The sequence below is a fragment of the Erigeron canadensis genome, chromosome 3 (assembly GCF_010389155.1).
Source record: "Erigeron canadensis isolate Cc75 chromosome 3, C_canadensis_v1, whole genome shotgun sequence".
NCBI lineage: Eukaryota > Viridiplantae > Streptophyta > Magnoliopsida > Asterales > Asteraceae > Erigeron > Erigeron canadensis.
Window position 1 is genome coordinate 31,417,079 of NC_057763.1, and position 19,829 is coordinate 31,436,907.

The 19,829-nt window shown below is 32.4% G+C and overlaps 2 protein-coding genes across 3 annotated transcripts; both read right to left on the minus strand.

The window, feature by feature from the left end:
- Positions 1-3,414: 3,414 nt before the first annotated feature.
- Positions 3,415-4,293, minus strand: LOC122591912. Its single transcript, XM_043764136.1, has one exon. The coding sequence runs from the start codon at positions 4,291-4,293 to the stop codon at positions 3,415-3,417; it is 879 nt and encodes a 292-aa protein (XP_043620071.1).
- A 7,249-nt stretch (positions 4,294-11,542) lies between these two features.
- LOC122592611 (putative DUF21 domain-containing protein At3g13070, chloroplastic) lies at positions 11,543-17,541 on the minus strand. 2 transcript variants are annotated; one of them, XR_006322740.1, is made up of 16 exons: positions 16,986-17,541; positions 15,234-15,331; positions 15,039-15,132; positions 14,803-14,880; positions 14,550-14,653; positions 14,392-14,473; positions 13,848-13,987; positions 13,683-13,761; positions 13,544-13,607; positions 13,389-13,480; positions 13,224-13,289; positions 13,038-13,154; positions 12,757-12,939; positions 12,458-12,669; positions 11,890-12,269; positions 11,543-11,794 (listed from the first exon to the last, which is right to left on the minus strand). XR_006322740.1 is itself a non-coding variant. In XM_043764887.1 (15 exons), exons 1-14 carry the CDS (start codon positions 17,490-17,492, stop codon positions 12,463-12,465), a joined length of 1,911 nt encoding a protein of 636 aa, XP_043620822.1. In that variant the 5' UTR covers positions 17,493-17,541; the 3' UTR covers positions 11,543-12,269; positions 12,458-12,462. The 2 variants fall into 2 exon arrangements, 1 of the variants encoding a protein (XP_043620822.1); XM_043764887.1 differs by having other exon boundaries at positions 11,543-12,269.
- Positions 17,542-19,829: the final 2,288 nt, after the last annotated feature.

Sequence of the window (19,829 nt, forward strand, 5' to 3'; positions counted from 1 at the left end):
ATCAACGGTCCGGATTTCAGCAAATTAAGTGTTCAAAAATTGAGATAAAATTTGGATAAGACAAAATCCTAGTCTGCTAATCATGTGCCGCATAATGTTGCTCCGGACCCACCATCCGCTTCCGACGTGGAATTTGGCCCCTGGGTCCCAAAACGTTATATGCGCATCTTCTTCGTTATTATATCAAACTGTCAAAGACTCAAAGTATGTAAAATATATAATTTTCACTCCGTATAAGAAATATGATACTGTATTAAATTAGGTAATGGTGAATACATCTAAAAGAATAAAATGGGTACCTACGTAATGTGATAGCGGTGACGGCAACGAATGATGTTAGTGGTGGTGGTAATGATGTGGTTATTAATTTAAAAGTAATTGACGTAAATGGTAGTGTAGTTATTTATGGTTAAGAGATGTACGTAAATTTTGTAAATAACTTTATTAAGAATATTATAGAGATATTATGTGAAAATATTTAAATTAAGTAATAAAGAAGATAGATAGTTTGGATAAATATGAGTGTAAAAAATTTTAGGAATATATTAGGTAGATTTAGTGTTAGAATTAAGAATGTGTTGAAAATTAAGGATATTTTAGTATTTTAAAAGCAGAGAGTTAAAAAGGGGAGGATAGTTTGTTTATTAATACGAGAGAGTGCATGTGCGTTGCGGCAGTGAGATGGTGAAGGTGATAGGTCAAGCCATAAAGTATGATAGCCAAATGCCTTAGTCGTACGAGTTCCGCCCTCGGATTTAAAAATCCATCTAAAGTATATCGAATGACATCTCTAATGAAAGAGCATGAAATTTTAAGTACACCCATACAATTTTTATAATTTATCGATATACGGTTTTTGAGATAAAAGATGTTGAATGAATTAGAGGAATAGAATGATTTATAAAGAAGAGAGAGAAAATGAGTGGTGGAGATTTAAGGAGAGAGTGAATAATGAATGATTAAGATTTAAGGATATTATAAGTATATTAGGTAGATTTGTTTATATTCGTGAAGAAAGAAGATAGGTAATTTAGGTAGTTCAATTACTTAGTTGAGATTTGAAAAATGGGCAAAATGCATTATGAGATAGTATTAGATAGTATAGATAAATTAAAAAATCAACTTAAAGTTTTTGACACATGACAAATGTTAACATCATATTTTTACACTAATTTTAAAGTTTTTTTTTAAGCTGATTTTATCTTTTTCTATCTATACCTATATCATCCATCAATCTATACTATCTTATAAAGAATTTTGCCCTTTTTTAAAATCTCAAAAGATGATTTAAACTACCTAAATTACCCTCATTCTTTATTCACTAATTAAACATCTCTACCTAATATACCTATAATACCCTTAAATCTCAACCACTAATTTTTTTCTCTCTCCTCAAATCTCAACCACTCACTTTTTTTTCCCTCATCCATAAATCATTTTATTCCTCTATTTAATTCAAAATATTTTATCTCAAAAACCGCATATCGATAAATTATAAAAATTGTATGGATGTTCTTAAAATTTCATGCTCTTTCATTAGAGATGTCATTCGATATACTTTTGACGAAATTTTAAATCCGGATACAGAGCCCGTACGGCTAAGACATTTGGCTATCACACTATATGACTTATCACCTCCTATGACCTATCACTCCCACAATCTCACCGCCACATTGCGCGAGTACTATTGCTCGTATATATAAAAGAGTAACTCTCTATCTAAATCTAAAAACCATGTCTCCTCAAATTTAAACATGAGTATACCCAATTCAAGTCCTAATAATTAATGTAGTATATCAAGTACTCGTGACAAAGATGACAACGATGACTGTATATATAAATCAACCAAAATGTTATCATCATACGCGAGTAATCATTATTTAGTATAGTAATCATATATGTTTGCATTTAAAATCATCATACGCGAGTAATCATTATTTAGTATAGTAATCATATATGTTTGCATTTAAGTGGTTATTAAATAGTTATGACTATGCTTTTAAGTTTAGATAATGATAACATATTTAAAATTATAAGGTGGCTGGTATCTGATCGGACTTTTGGTAATTTAACTAGACTATTTGTAGCGATTATCGCTGTAAATAGTGGTGTTTTGTCCATATCCAACTATTTGCAACGATTACTGACAGGGGGTCCGCTATTATTTTGCCAGACTTACCATTACAGACAGGAGGCCTGCATTATTTGCAACGACTATCGCTGTAAATAGTAGTTGTGGTCGAGATACCAAAAATGTTTGGTTGAGATATGGTTAGCTAATTATAATGCTAGATAATTATAGCTTATTTTTATAAGTTAGGTGGATTAATAATTGTACTTGACTGTATTAATCTGTAAACAATGATTTAAATATTAAACAAGTATGAAATATGACATATCATTGGAACCCATTCAACCCAATTACAAAATGCAATATCCAAAAGTTTGAATTTGTGACCTTTATTTCAATATGGTCTATTATAATGATTCTAGTATGAACTTTTGATAAAGATATATTTGTCATAAGGGAAATGATTAATCCTTTAAAATAATGGTTTAAATTTTTTTTTAATTATTAGATGAAAAAATGTGGCAAAATTAGGGGGTAATATTAAGAAAGAAAATTAATGGATAGCACATGTCACATTTTTATACTTTTAATATGATTTATAAGTTAATATTTAGAAGGATTTATTAACTTTTTTTTTTGTCATAAATAACAGACGACTTAGTTGTTCTTTAATTCTAAATACAACTAAAACATATATGCGTTGTTACAATAAGTTTAGGCCTTTTTTAATAAGTCTCTTCCTAAATCTTTTTCTCACTTCTTCCTAAATGTCACGTCAGCATGTTCCAATTTAAGAACTACCCCTAACATTAAGACTTTTTCCTATAATTTTTTATTCTATTTTATTTTAACCCAAATATTAATAAATTTCTTTATCTAAAATTAATAAAAACCTTTATAAAAATAAAAACACCACATATAAATTAAACATTACATTACATAAATAAATTAAAATTAAACATTACATATTTAAAATTCAAAATAAAATTCAAAATACTAATAGTTAAGATTAAAAATAAAAACAAGAACATGAACGTAAGTCACCCATCATCCTCATTTGTGTTGCCAGCCTTTGATTCCATGAACGTGGTGGTTGCGAACCTACGTTGTTCAACAACTCCAAATCAATTGGAGATATTGCATGGCCGTTATTTTCAACGATCATGTTGTGTAAGATCACACAACAGTACATGATGCGTTTAATTTTATTGACCTTGTACGGACGTGCGTGTCTCTCAATGATTCCCCAACGATCTTGAAGAACTCCAAATGCCTGTTTGACGTCCTTTCTTGCAGCTTCTTCGTAACGCTTGAACTTCGTGGTCTTCAGATCCATGGGATATTTAAAAGACTTTTGTAAATTGTTCACCATTCACAGTAAAATCGAGCTGAGGAGCCTTGTTCTCCAGCAACTGATCGAACAAATCTGACTCGTTTAGGACGTTGATATCATTGTTTGAACCTGCAAGACCAAAGTACGCATGCCACAACCACAAATCATACGAAGCAGCAACTTCGAGCATAAACGTCGGGTGTCCTTTATCTCCCCGTGTGTAATGTCCTTGCCATGCCACTGGATAGTTCCTCCAACCCCAATGCATACAATCTATGCTTCCAAGCATGCCCGGGAAACCATGTACCTCCAAATGCCTAGCAATTATGCGCTCCACATCTTGTTGAGTCGGTCTTCTCAAGTACTGTTCATTATACAATTGAATAATGCACTTGCAAAAGTTTGTTAAACACAAATATGAAATTGATTCTGCCATTTCCAAGTACTCATCTAGTTGGTCGCCATGACAACCGTACGCCAATTGTCGTATGGCGGAAGTACATTTTTGGAAGATGTTGAACCCTGGTCGACCAACGCAATCGGATGGAGTAAGTTGGAAATATTGAAAGTGATCCGGTAATGGTTGCACGCCATTAAAGTTGTAAATATCTCTACATATGCGGATAAACATATCCTTGGGCATTCGAAAACGCCTTCGAAAATAATCAGTTGGGAAGACCGGTTGTGGAGCAAAGTAATGAGAAAACAAACGATGTGCAGCTTCGACGTGATTTCTGCGTATGGTTCTTCGTGGTATTTTTGGCACCCTTGAGGATTCGACCTCTTCTTGTTCTTCATTTTTTAAGAAATTAGCAAACGTTTGGAACAAGTCGGGATTCGTATATTTACTTATATATGAACGCGATTCATCGTCGTCTGAGCTCGACATGGTGGTTAATATGTTTGATTGTTTGACATGAAAATGTTAGAATGATAGTATGTAATGTGAAATGATGTGTTGTTTTTTTATTGATTGTTGTAAAATGATGGTCTTTATATAGATATATAAATATATGTATAATACTGGCCGTTATATATAAATTTATGTTTAAAAGTAATTTTTTTAAACGAACGAAGCACGCTCCCCCAGCCCCACACACGTTTGTCTAGCCCGTTCTTAATTTCGAATGACCTTCACTTGGACGAGGTAGACGAAGACGGTAGCATTAATGTCATAATATGACAAGGAGGAAGACCACTTGGACGAGCTCGTCCAAGTGTTACTACGAGAGGCCTTATTAATACTGTACGTATACATTGTAAAAAGTAATTATGCTTATAGAACAATATTTGATGATATTTGTTTGTTTAAAATAATCTCTTATTAAATGAATATATTATATTACTTCTTAATGTAAAAGAAAAATAAAATAAAAAACAACACTTAATTTATGTATGTTCTTTTGAGTGTTCATCAAGAGGCTTACGAAGTTGTTAATTATTAAGAGCAAAAATGACCATTCATTCTACAACATGACAACCTAATTCCGGTTCATACGACATTGATACGTACACACATTTTAGAAAATATAACACAAATACTTAACTAAAATAATCATTAATAACTTAGAACAAAAAGCTACATAATGTTAACTTATCTCATTATGATTTCTTAACAACTCCACCAAATCATACTATTCGTTCCCTAATATTATTGAACTCATTAGAGGATAGCACGTAAGGGTGCATCTTATATTTTATATTTTTAAATTAATCGATCATGTAGCTCTATTTAATTAGAACAATGAGCCCTTAAATAATCAACTGCTAACTTATAAACAATGATTAGTAATATAATATCATATAATCTATTTATACTATCTATATAAACAAACTACCCCTCTAAAATTTAACATTCTATCTTTAAAATCTCTAATTTACCCTTTTAATCTATACTACCATCAAACATTTTATCCCTGAAATTCCAAAAAATACCCTTAAAAAAAATTCGTACGCGTGTCTCTTCCCTTCTCTGAAGTTGCTCACATAGTATACTAAAAACACACACATGCATTTTCGAATTTAATAATCAATCAACATAAAAAACGTTCACTCTAAAACAACAAAGGCGGTTTGCACTTTCAGCCGGACTAAGAAACACTTAAGTTGAATCATACATTCATGTACAAACACGGTACTGCGACTTAACAAACGTTTTTTTTCCTATGGTCCGCCGCATCACGCGGGTAAATTTAGATTTAGTATATTAAAACAGATTTATGTTTGTTAAATGGATTATAGATTTGTTAACCTTACAATTTTAAATATGTTTGAGTTTGACAACAGGGTTTTAAAAACTTCAAGCGATAGCTTTGTCCAATTATGGCATATTGGCATTGAAAAAAGAAAATCTTAGTACTAACAGACTTTCAAAAACTCTTAAATCTTTTATTATACTAACACAGTTCCTCTAATAACTTATCGATCAATCACAACTCTCGATTTCTTAATGTTGACTTTTTTTTTTTTCAATTTTGACTTTAATTTACACTTTTTTGTTTTCCATAACAAATTTACACTTTTTACCCAATAGTTTTAATATAATAAATAAATAATAATAGCTTATATATATCCGATAAAATAATAGCTAATATTTATCCAATAAAATAATAGCTAATATATATCCAATAATATGTTCTTTCATATATATAAAATTAATTATATAAAAATAAATTAAATTTATTGTAAATATATTAAGATTTTAGTAGTATTTGTACAATTTTAACTTTAGTATTATCTTAATCTTAATATATACTATAAGACAGTTGAACTAATGACTTATTAACAATCAAATCGCTCAATTGTATCAAATTGACTCTCGCTTATGTCATCATTTAGATTAACTATAAATTAGAAATCCCAATAATCATTATCCAAATATATTATTATATTGGTATTTATATTAATTTGTAGAAAAAGTCTCATTAACTTACACTTTTTTTTGTTTTTCATCAATATATTACACTTTTTAACCCTAAATACTTAAATTATATTTATTTTTAGCCATCAATTTGATAAGTTTTTCTTAAATTTTTTAAAAACGTTACAAAAAGTATATTTATTTAATTTTTTAAAGTTACAATTGTCACTCAAATCAAAAGTCCTAATTGTTATCAAACAATATGAAAACAATCATAATTGTTATCTAATTATCATTGGAAAGTGGTTGAAAATAAACATATTCATGTTATGGTATGATCAAACACGTATACTTGAATGTCAAATACGGGATCACAAGTATGTTTATATTTTAATTCATAATAATCTTTCATAATAATATCACATTATGGGTACAATTGGTTTCAAAAAATTAATTATATAATAGAGAAATTATTGTAGCATGTGCCTTGTGGAATGACTATTACAAACAGCTCATCAATGTGTATCAGTTAATAATGACTGTGACGAACATGTGGTTATTGTACTACAACTTGCAAAGTATATCACTTAGAACCGTATATCTTCCAAATTATAAGTTTTTATGAATTAAATATATGAAGATCTAATATATATTCATAATATTGTAAACCCCGTGTCCAGTGTCGGACACGGGTCTAAAATCTAGTTTCTTTAAACTAAAAGCTTATAAAGATTGGGAAAAAAAAACGCTTATAAAGATTGGAAGAAAAAAAGGTCATACCCTCCTCGCGTCCCAACAATTTTAGCTCATTTTTAAACTCTAGCTCCAGACCTAGCTACAAGGCACAAGCCCCGCTTAAAAGAAACCCAGTAAATATCGAGTTATCTTTTTTATAGCTCAAAAGCTTTGATTAACACTAGAAAATTCGGGGAGCCACGTTACGAAGTACCAATTGTTTTATTGAGACGGTTACGTTATTTTGTTGTAAATATATTCAAGGGGGGCCGTGAACCACGAGTTATGCATTATAACATCTAAGAACTTTCAAAAGCTCTTAAATCAATCTAAGTTTAGAATTATTTGGACTGGCTTAAGAGTCGTTATACGTCAAAACACACACATTTCCTGACTTCTTGTACGTCTGAGCCGATTGCCGAAGCAACCTTCATCTACAATTGCTAAACACATTTACTTTACTTGCTAGCATTGCTTAGAAAAACTTAGATGATTCCTTCCTTATCAGATTATTCCTTTTTAGGTAATCTCTTCGAATTTTGTGCTCCCTTCGTCCCAATTTAAATGTCATATTTTAACTTTTGAAGTCTTTATTTCGCAACTTTAATCGTCCATTGTTTCATTGGGTATTATATTATACAAACAAAAATATTTACGGTCAAAGTTAGAAAAAAGACTCAGCAAAACAAATTTAGACATTTAAATTGGGATGGAAGGAGTAATTCTTTAGTTCGAAATATTTATGAAATCTTCTTTTTTATGAGCATCATGGGTGGATCAGTGATAAACACTCTGGCCTCTGGAAACAGAGGTCATGGGTTCGATTCTCATCCCATGCAAAGGTTGGAGGGTCTTTTCTATCATTTAGGTGGAAACTGGAAGCAGCCTCTCTACTTAGGTAGGGGTAAGGTTTGCCTACATCTTAACCTCCCCCATACACCATTGAGGTATTGGGGCTCAAAACCCGCAGAAGGCGGCACTGAGCAGTTTCTTTCTTTTTTTTTTTGCAAAAAGAATAAAGAAAAATATATTACAAGTATTTGGTTACAACTATTTAAAAAAAAAACGCAATTGACTATACTTTTTAAAACTGCATGTACATATAACATTGTTTATCTTTTTAATCTTTTATATATATTTGGTTTAAGTAAAAGATGAACATTGAAACAAGGTGAAGTTTATACAAAACCTTGGTGGGTGTGAATAGTAGTGGCCTCGTTTGAAGTTAGCTTGACCCATTAGATATTTCGTGTTTAGAACGTTGTAGTATTTCCACATACCTTCAACAAGTTAACCCCAACAAATTAAATTTATGAAAGAAATAATTGCCAATTGTTTATATACCGTAATAAACTTACTTTTTAGAGGTCATATGAGTTAATATATACGAGCATGGTACCCGCGTAATGCGGCGGCGGTAGTGGGTACGGCGGTCTAGTATTGTCGGTAATGGTATTATTTCTGGTGGTGACGGTGTTAAGTCTCAAATGGTATAGGTTGATATAAAGGTAACAGTAGAATATTTAAAAAGATAAAGGCTTAAAGTGTTAATTATTAAAAGATGTTTAACTGAAGGTTTGAAACCGTTACATTTTTCAAAAATATCAAGACCGACCACTAGACTAACTTGGTGACGATTGTCTATATGCATGATAAAAGGTATAACATATATATTACTATTAGTAAAGCCCACTAACTAATTAAATGGCCTTCTGTTCGTCTTACGTTTTGGACCCAATTTGGGTCTAGCTGGTGCAAGACCTGTTTTATAATCTACAACTAACTTATGTCTGACCCACATGGCCACATTGATGGGTTCTTTGGACTGGACTAGAATGCTTATAATTACGAGTTTTCAATTTTCATACCCATAACTACTTCATGAGTTCATGGTTAGTAATTTAAAAAGTGGTTATTTGAGATAAGAGCATCATAATCTATACATGCCGTAATATGTTATTAGTCATTCACATTATCACTATCAAAACTCTTCAATTATGATGTACAAATATAAACATTATTGTAACAAGAAATGATACCTTGAGAATATATATTGTACATAAATTTACATGCAATATATAACGGAAAATAATAGAGAGAAAGTGTCCGTGCTAGGAAAATAAAAGTTAACAATATAAAATTTTTAAACAATTTTATTTAGTTAGTTAGTTTACATGTGTTCACGTCGATCAACACATGAAACATGATATATGTTGATATGAAATCGAATCATGATGTTTTAAGTTAGTTCAACATGAGTTGATCATGTTGGGTCTTCAAAAGAGATGATAAAATTGAATTTAAAAAAAAAACTACCAATAAAATAATAAGTGCATGGTACGTACGTATGGTCTAAGTAAGCACATAATACCTTATAATATGTTATAATGGCCATACATATACTGCACATATATATATTTTTTCTTAGCTTAATGTCTTACGTAAGCCTATTAATACTAATTAAATTTGAGTTGTGAATTCAATAATCGAGTTGCAAGTTCGAAAAGTAAGTTGGGAATTTGGAAATTCGAGTTGCAATTAAAATTCAAACACTGAGTTATTTTGAAATCGAGTTGCGAATTCGTTGGTCACTTTTATGAACTTAAAAAGTTGTTTCAAATTATATATTACTCCGCATAAAACATTGAGTCACTCAAGTTATTTTCACAAATTAATATATTGAAGAATTTATGACGGAAAAAACATTATAAAACTTGCTGCACCATTAATTAATGTATTAGAAATTAGAAGGTGGGATTTTGGGAACATTAAAAAATAATCCAGGGGACAAACTAATAACGATATATAGACTTATTATATAAGATGGATACATCATTATCTGGAAGGGTGTTAACAGTGAAAAAGACAAATTGAAAGGCATTATTGTCACTGTTTCTACCCTTTGTTTATCAAGTACACAAATGTTTTGACAACTTCAACTGTAAACTATTTGGTTGTCACCGGAAAATTGGGGCCAACAATTATTTTACATTAATGATTCTTTTTTGGATTTTTAAAGGGCTTGAAATATCTTAAGTTGAAGACTAATATAAAAAAATTTAAAAAAACTCTGAGACAAAACTAGAAGCGATATAGATAGGCTCCGCCACTGATTTTTATTATTATGTTTCACACTTTTAGCAATAAACATTAGTATAATACCGAAATGACACTATAGATATGCTACCAAGTACCGACCTAAAACATTTCATAAGCACAATACGTACCAACACTTTCAACATTCACGAATGCCAACTTATTAAAATGTGTTCTTCGGATTTCGACAAAGAGCTTTACGAAGTATTTAGTAAGTTGATTGTATAAATTGTTTCATTTCAACAAACACCCCAAAATCGCAACTTCAGAAATCAGAATAGTCTTACGAGCTTGTTTGGCAACTCAATAACTAGATACCAATAATTTGTTTTTTTTTAGTGATTGTTGTTGGAATAAACATGATTCGATTCGAGTAACATCTCAGATCATCCTGTGGAACCTGTAAGAACATAAAACATAATTGCTATTGATTTCGGGTTCCCATAACAAGGTGATAGAGTAATTATGGGATGAGTAATTCGGCTGTAACTTGATGCACGAATTTGAGAGGAATACACACATAAAAATTAGGGTTTAATATGTGTTTGGATTAACCTTAACTTAGGGTTAATGACTCTATATATAAGGAGAGTATTTACACTTTAAACCTCTTTGGTGTTTAATGTGTGTACCATTAGTCTTCTTAATTATCACCTAATGAGAAACCCTATACTACGTCTCTAAGAGTAAATAAACCCATTATATATTTACTAGACATAGAGATTTCAGTTATCGTCAATTATCATATCAGGAATGATAGATGATCAGTGACGGTCATACTAACGTGGTTCCAACAATTGTATCTTGTTTTTTATCAAATGTTTTTATTTAGTTATTGTAGTGTAATTTTATTTTTAAAAATCATTATTATATCTTAATTTATAACTTTAAATGCATTGTATATCTAAAATTAATTATGTAGAGTTTAAATTATGTGTAGTCTAGTTTTTTAAAACTTAAACCACCAGACCAGACTTTAACAGTTCAATCCGCCCAAACCAATCTAAATATTGCAATTTGGTCCGGATTAACCGGTTTCACAGTTCGATGAACACCCCTACTCTACACTGTTCTTGGTGCTCTTTGCTTTGTTGAACTTTTATGGGCTTCTCTTAATCGGGGTTTGGATCCATTCACGCTATATACTTTTAGTAGTTGTAGACTTGTAGTGTGAAGTGTGATGAATAAAATAGATGTATGAATGTGTATATTTATGTTGTAGTGAATGTATTTTTAACCATTTTTGGAATGAAGTATATACAAAATGAATGATATGAATTTCTATCTATATCCATAAAATGGTTTAAAAAATTTATAAAAAGAAAACGGTTATATGTCCCATTTGAAATAAAATATTATTGTTTTTAATTGAAAAAAAATAAAACTATACGGTTAACAATATTAGATGGATACTTTTACAAAGGTGCGGCTAACATGAACAATGGAATTTCGTGCCAAAAGGAAATGCAGAAACTACATAAAGAAGAGACGAAACATACATGCATATTTTACAAAGCTTTTAAAAGCATTCGAGAAATACAAAACCTGACCACAGCATCAAACCTAACCTTATATTCTCACAAATGCAACCTTCCAAATGGTCTTTGGACTCACATTCTCACCTTTTCTCTCCTTCAAAAAGTCCTTTTGCCTTCGCACATCTCCTTTCCCCTTGGATCTTGTGCTCGGCATGCCGATTCTAGACCCCAATGACGTCACACCAAATCAACAAACGGTGGCTCATTCTCTTAAATATCAATACTAAATACACTTATGTTAGAATATAAGACACACCTGTGCAAGAATCTCAAAATACCCCCACATACAAAAAACATTAGTATTAATATTGGCTCTTCATTATATGGGAAGGCAAGGTGGCAACTCAATGGCAGCAAGTGGTGGTGATGGTAGTGCTTCATCTATAGCTCTCCTGCAAGAAAGATTCAGGCAGCTGCAGAAAATGAGGGAGAAGAGACAAGAGATGGAGCTTTTAAAATTGTTTCCCGGGCCTGAATCATTGAGTCAAACAAATCGGTATGAGCCACAAGTGACCTTGTTGATGCACCCTGAGATGAACTTACACAGCACAACTACAGCCTCAACAAGAGCATGTTTTCAAGATTCTCTCTCTCTTGGACTGAACTTACACACAGAGAAAGCAAAACCTCGAAAACCTGCAAAAGAGCCACCATTCAAGGACTTTTGGTCAGCAAATTCGAATGAAGTCGACACCTCCCTTCGTTTGTAGAAAAGCTTCTGTTTTCCTTTTCGCAACTTTTTGGTCATCTTCTTTTTTTTTTTTAACTTTTTTAGTTTTTTTTTTTAATGTAACTTATAAGAGAATAAGTGCAAAAGTTGATACCTTGATCATTGTTTATCTTCCAATAAGATGCGCTCAGAGGAGAAGGTGATCTTAGGCTCATCATCGCCACTGCCTGAGCTTTCATCATTTTTCCATTTCTTTTTCCAAAATCTGGGCACTATTCGGACAGCTTCTTTGATTTCTTTTCCTGAATTATTGTTTATTCTTTCGAATCTCACAGTACTAACTTTTCTACAATTTCCTGCCAATATCTGCAGCAAGGACATACCAAGATTCGGTTTTTATATTGTTTTACAACCATATTTTCAGAAAATTAATGGCTTGGCTGTTAAATTTACCCCGAGCTTGAATGTTTGAGACGTATCTTTCTGTTCATAGCCCTTGGTTTCTTGTTTTCTCTCGTCATTGTCATCATCATCTTCTTTTGCTTTCTTCAAAAATACTTTAATACTTTCACCTGTTCTTGGTATATATCCAAATGCTTCACAAATAAAACCTGAAACTGTTTCGTATTGATGATCCTGCATGCAATATACAATTAAGTACACATAGACAAAAAAAAATTATATATAGAACAGATAGACAATTAAAATAGGAAACTATTTAAAAGGGTCAATACCTCTGGCAATACGATATCTAGATCTTCACAGAGCTGGTATATTGATGTATTTGCATCAACATCAAAGACTCCCTCAGCTCGCTTCACTATATTTCCAGTTTTTCTCTCGATTTCTTCCTGTAAGCCGTCAATATTATATGGATGATTACATGGATTGAGTAAGTTTCATGAAATCTTAAAAGTTACCTTTGAGTCATTCTCATCAAAGATTTCACCAACAATTTCCTCTACTAGATCTTCCAGCGTTACAATCTGATCATTGACAAACAAAATCAAAAGTAAGTCCTTGACTTTAAGCTGTTAAAACTATACATGTGAACATAATATTGTAGCATCAAGTCCATAACATACTCCCACAGTTCCTCCATATTCATTAAGAACAACTGCCATGTGGACCTTCCTGATGCGGAATTCCCTCAAAAGATTCCAGACTAACATTGAGTCTGCAAAAACATTTTGGTTACTTGAGGATCATGTTCATCTATCAAGTAAATATCAAGTCTTACCAGGAATAAAATATGCAGGCTTGTGAGCAATATCTCCTACCACTGCACTTTCTAGCATGTCTCCCTTCAAAATTCAAAGTACATGTAAATCTAACCCAAAAAGCCAACATACAAAATGCTTAAATGTTAAAAATCAAACCTTTCTAACAAGCTCCAGCAAATCCATTGCATAAGCTATACCCACGATGTTATCGATTCGCTGCTCAAATACTGGTACCCTACAAGTACAATTAAGAAATTTTTTTGTAAAATGACAACAGGACCAATTGGGTTTTGGAATATTACTATCAGCACTCAAATATACCTAGAATATTGATGTGTCACCCACAAGTGATGAAAATCAACTAATGTTGCACCGACATCAACTGCAACTACATCTACAAGAGGGGTCATAACCTCCTTCACATGAGTGTCTTTTATCTCCAACACATTCTCAATCATATCCTGAAATGAAGGAAAAAAGCAGTTGTCTATACATTTGGTAGAGGAGCCCATGAATGGGTCAATTCAGGTAATGTTTTATCGTTAATTGGTAAACCATCTAAATAAAGCAATAAAAAGCTTGCAACAAAATAGGTCAAAAGTCACCCAACATGTATAATTTATGTATATAACCTCCTAAATCATTTGTATTGTCATTATAGCAATACAAACTTTTTAATCATATTTGACTCAATACTTACTTCAAAAATTTTTATCTAAGTTTAGAAAAAGGTACTCAAGGTCAATCAAACTCATTTTGACCCGAACCAAAACTTGCCTATTTTGACCCGAACCTATATTTCAGTTGCGTACTTAAGTACAGTGCAACAAGAATCGACAAGATATAACACAAAATTTATGCATACCTGCTCTTCTTCCTCAATGGCTCCACTTAGCTCAGCAACCCTCAACATCAACTTGAGTTCATCTTCAGTCACAGATGGTTCACTGATGCAAATTATAATAGACAAAATGATCAAATAAGGATATGCAATGAAATCAACTCCATATATTATGAACTTGCCTTTTTCCTTTCAAGCCAAGAATTTTAAGCATTCCCATTGATAGAAAAGTTACAACTCTTCCCACCGGATATAGAACCAAAGATAGCCATGCAACTGGACGGACCTATGTATTATTTAAGACACGGATTAGGTTGATACGTGATAATACTTAATACATAAACGCGGAAGTTGTCAAGTAAAGTTGTATGCATAGTTGTTTCGACTAAAGATAAAAATTATATCTAGTATTGTAATAAATAAAACAATGCCTACCACAGCCCTAGCAACCGCAGTAGCATTATGAACAGCTATACTTTTGGGAGTGATTTCAGTCAGAAGTAAAACAACCACCTGAAATGACACACTGAACAATTTAGTTTTTTCTGATCAAATCATATGTATACAATTACATAAACACCCATTGTTGCACCAACACCAGGTTCGCTATACCGTCACAACAACCTTTGCTGCAAAGATTCGTTCCATAGTATTAATTTTTAGGCACTTACCGTCATAACACCCGTTGCTGCACCAACACCAGCTTCGCCAAAAACCGTTGTTGCTGCCTCAGTGAAAAGTGCAGTGGCTCCAATGTTGACAACGCTGGACAATGTAGTGCAAGCCAAAAATATTATTCCATATAGTAAAATCTTGTTTAAATTAAGAATTGTTTTTGAATAAATAGATAGAATCATAGAATGTACGTTGTGCCAATGAGAATGGTAGTGAGAAAACGAGTGATATCTGTACGAAGCAGCTTGAACACACCATTTTCTCCTTCTTTTTCAGCCAGCTCTCTTATCTACAAACAAAAGCCTATATAGTATCATACACAATAATCACTAACAACTTAAGTGGAGTTTTGAGAGTATCATCTGACTATTCAGTGTGCAACTCAAAGAGATAAGTTCATTTTTTTTTTCCTTTTTACTATAAGATCTGTTAGTATGCGTGTGTGTGTGTGTGTGTATCATTGGTCTAGCAAGATGCTAGAGCCCAAAAAGGGTTATGAAGTGTCTAAAGTGGCAGTAGGAGCAAAAGACCAGTCCACCCAATTCAAATTGCAAGATTTCCTTCTAACACTAATCCCATTTTAGAATAGAGTCTTTACAGTATCTATCAGCTTTTCGGACTTAGTATTAGTGTTTTCAAAGCATACTGGTTACGATTCCACCACAGAATCCAAATGCCGTATTGATTGAGGCATTGAACAAGCAAGAGGCAGTAGTTCTGAGCAAAGAGGTTACAGCCCAAGAAAGAAGACCATCCATTAATGGGCCAAACTTCCACCAGATTTTGAGGAGGTGACAAATCTTGGAAGTGCCACAGCTATGCAGTGAAAGTGAAGAAGCCTAACTTGATCTTGTTCCTTTTCAAACAGTGTGGCAGACGAGAAGAATGTGGAAGTCTGTGTCAGCATCTTCTTCGCAGTTGGGTAACAAGTAGAGTGTAAATCAATGACACGTTAGATCCAAGTTAGTTCTGGTAGGAAGTCTATCAAGTTAAAACACCAGGTGGTGAATGTTAACTTCAATCGATATGAGCTTATTCCAAGGGGTAGTGCAGAGATCATCACCAAGAGAGACTGTCAAGGTATCGCCTTAGTAAGCAAACAGGGAAGGAGTTCAAGGGGCTTATGGGATATGTTCAAATATCCGGGCAGTCCACGAAGGTGGCTCCCGGAATTAGGTTTTGTAGGGCTTGAAGTTGGTTTTACTATACGATCTTATCTATTTGATGATGATACTAATACAAATGGTTACTTGCTAGTCCTTGGCATGGCATTTGGTATATTTTATCTGAGTACTGCATTTTCAAGTCACAGATAATCAGTCAGTTTCTACTGTTTGGGTATACTGAAACTGATTCTGATTATCTCAAGTTTTATAGTGTCAAAGTTTAGACATAGGTGCAACAAAACTCATTCCCTTTTTATCTTATTATCTAGGAGTCATTTTACATGTAATTCCTTAATGCTCTATTGTTGAGTTTAAAATAGGTGGAAAAGAAATGAGAGGGATAGAATTGAGAGTAAAAGAAAAAAAAATATTTATTATATTTACAAAATGGGATAAGCATGTCATTATCCATCTAATGTGATAGTTATCTTTTCAAATCCTTCCCAATCATCACAAAAATGGGCAGAAAAAAAGTGGAACATATACAACTAACAACTTTCTCCACTCATCCTTTCCTCTCATTTCTTTTCCACACCCTCTAAAACTTAAAAATGCAATTTTTATCTTTTTTCCTTCCTACTCCTTTCCTTTCTCTATTAGAAATAACTTAACAACACACTGTAAGAGAATTCCTATATGATTAATCAACATCAACTAATCATTATTCACTTCCAAAACACAATGCCAAACACACCTAAAAAAAATCCAACCATAAGTACCATAAAAACAACTTACACATACATATACATATGCATACAAGCAGATATATTTATATACCTTCCAAGGTGAAAGAGTGGTAATTGAAGTCTCAGCCATGGAAAAGAAAGCAGACAATCCCAAAAGTCCAGCCAATATTAAACCTTGCTCTCTAAAAACCTGAAGAACCTGCGAAAACTTTCCCCCATTCCAAAAAGCCTTCATCTTTTGCGCAAAAACACTACCACTTTCCATTGCCAAAACATTTTGACATCTAATTAGCCCCAAAACGAACAACCCCATAATTAATCCACATCTAATTACACCCTTAAACTTATCAAGATAAAATCTTTTTAACAAATCCTTGGAGGGTTCTTCATTTTGAGCTTCAATATCAATGGGTTTCTTTGGATAAACACTTGTGTTGAAAATCTTGGAATTTGAAATTTGGATAACCGAGGTCCCCCACTGAGCAGTCCTATTTTGATAATAAAAAGATGGGGGAAATTTGTTATGTTTTGAGATTCTTGAAGATGGGAAAAGAGGGTAATGGATGAAAGGTGATGTTTTTAGAAGTGATGAATTCATGGCTTGCGTCTGTCTGTGGGGGTGGAGGGGGAGGGGGTTGTGTGTTTATGATTTGGAAAAGGGGTTTAAATAGGAGAATTGGTGGATTCAAAAAGTTACACCATCCACAACAAGAAGGTTGCAAAGAATGATATGACAAAAATTGTATCGATGTTGAATTGGTTTGGCAAAAATTAGTTAGGAAATTATTTGGTTGTCTGTAAGAAGGATGGTTATATTATTATTGTGGGTAAAAGGTATTTGTGAGAAGGATGGATGAAAATCTAACGTGACACAGTGATTAAGATGTTTGTTAAATGAATATCCTAAACTAATACGGATAGTCTTATGTATCTGTGTAAAAGTTCAATTTCAAGCACTCAAAATGGACTAGTGATTTCACCAGATAATGTTGTATGATAAAGACCTTTTCTTAATGTGAAATACATAGAGTAACGTAAAAGTTTACATTGTTTGCATCTCTATTAAATCATTATCAAAAAAAATTATCAGATGTCACGGATATACTAGTTTGATTAATACTGTAATTCTTTTTTCAACTATTAAACAAGTACCAAAAAAAATTATATAAATATAAAAAATTAACTCTTGTTGCATTACACGGACATTATACTAGTATTGATTAAAAATCTTGTTACCTCCATTGAGTTCTTTATTATTATCACTCCGTATTCAACACCTTATGCCCTCTTTGTTGAGTCATATTGATATATATATTTTTTAAGGTATGTACATGATTAAGTTTAGGGTGTAATTGATAGTATTTAATAAAACAGTGACGTTGAAGAAAATGTCACAATGAAGTAATGAACCTTGAAGGATCCTAATACCGTCACCTTATTGTTGATCAATGATGAGTTAGTGCAGATACGGTACCAGAAAAAAATCTCAGAGGGGTCAAAATTAGAAAATCCATGAAATATAAATATAAAAGAGGTCAAAATGTTAAAAACCTATAAGAAAATTTTTAAAATCGATGAAAAATTTAAAAATACATGACAAAATCTAAATTTTGAGGGGGGCAATTACCCTCTTTGCCCCTCGTGTGGTACCGCCTATGAGTTAGTGTAGTAGTTTGGAATTTTGTTGGTGACTTATAGGTCTCAGGTTCGAATCTTCATTCAGTCAACTTTGAGATATAGGTAGTCCTTTCTATGAGGGTTGGCTTGGGTATATCCAGGTTCAAGTATGGGGGTGGGGGGAGTACCCCTATTAATCGTCGTGCTTTCGGTCAGATTAGTAGGGAATTTTATCCTATTCGGTATTTAAAATAGGCATTTCTACTTTGAGAGAGTTCTCAAGCGTGGACCCGGTTAAGACAACGTATACTAAACCTCTCGTTGTGAAATCGCAACACAAAGTTTCAAGCGAAATTAACCTTTCAAAAAACACCTTATTATCGAAAAATTGTCAAAATGAGTTGTATTTTCGTCAAAAATGTATTAAAATGAATGGAGCAATAAGTTTATGAGTTAGATATCTATGTCATTTCTTACTTTCAATTGTTTGGTTTAAGAGAATCTTCTTAACATATATTTATTATCTATGGATCAGAATGTTTTGAGGCACATATGTCTGTAAATTGTGATTAGGTTTCTCTAGTTTTTACCCATAAATTTTGGGTTCTAACTTTTTAAAATGCTAAGTTTGTGGAGGTTTTTCCTTGAATTTCTTGTTTAGGTCCTTCGTGGATGTGAAAGATCGCCCATCACTCTCAGATTCAATCCCAATTGATCATTCAAAAAAACATTATATTGTAAATTTGTACTTATTAACTAGATTTTAGACCCGTGTCCAACACTGGACACGTGGTTTACGATATTATCAATATTATATCTTTATACATCGAAGTCATAAAAGCTTATAATTTTGAAGTTAAATGGTTCCAAGTGTTATACTTTGCAAGTTGTAGTACAATAATCACACGTTCGTCACTGTCATTATTAGCTGAGACATATTGATAGAATTGTTTATTGTAGTCATTCCACATGGCACATGCCATAATAATTTTTCTATTATTATTTGTAGACATATTGGTTAATAAGTCATTAGTTCAACTGTTTTATAGTATAGATTATTATTATTATTATTATAAGATTAAGATTAAGATTAAGATTTTATTGTGATAGGAAGTTCGTATTTTCTATCGAGAAAATAAATAATCCTGGGCTTAGAAATATGATTTGGTTGAAACTTTGGGCTCGGCACTGGCGCCAGGCCTCCAGTCCAGTACATAATTAGGCCTACATAATTTGGCAATCCATCAAACACATAGAAAGAGTGAAAGAAAGAAAACGAAGATGTTTTCTCACTCGAAAAAGAAGCAATCGTTTAAAC

What these genes read in the sequence shown, in the direction of transcription:
- LOC122591912 (XM_043764136.1), bottom strand. Translation starts at nt 4,293, where the DNA reads ATGTCGAGCTCAGACGACGATGAATCGCGTTCATATATAAGTAAATAT.
- LOC122592611 (XM_043764887.1), bottom strand. Translation starts at nt 17,492, where the DNA reads ATGAATTCATCACTTCTAAAAACATCACCTTTCATCCATTACCCTCTT. An exon ending in ACCATTCTCATTGGCACAAC is followed by an intron (nt 15,133 to 15,233) that starts GTACATTCTATG and finishes TACATTGTCCAG; the next exon opens with CGTTGTCAACATTGGAGCCA. An exon ending in CAGCAACGGGTGTTATGACG is followed by an intron (nt 14,881 to 15,038) that starts GTAAGTGCCTAA and finishes GTGTCATTTCAG; the next exon opens with GTGGTTGTTTTACTTCTGAC.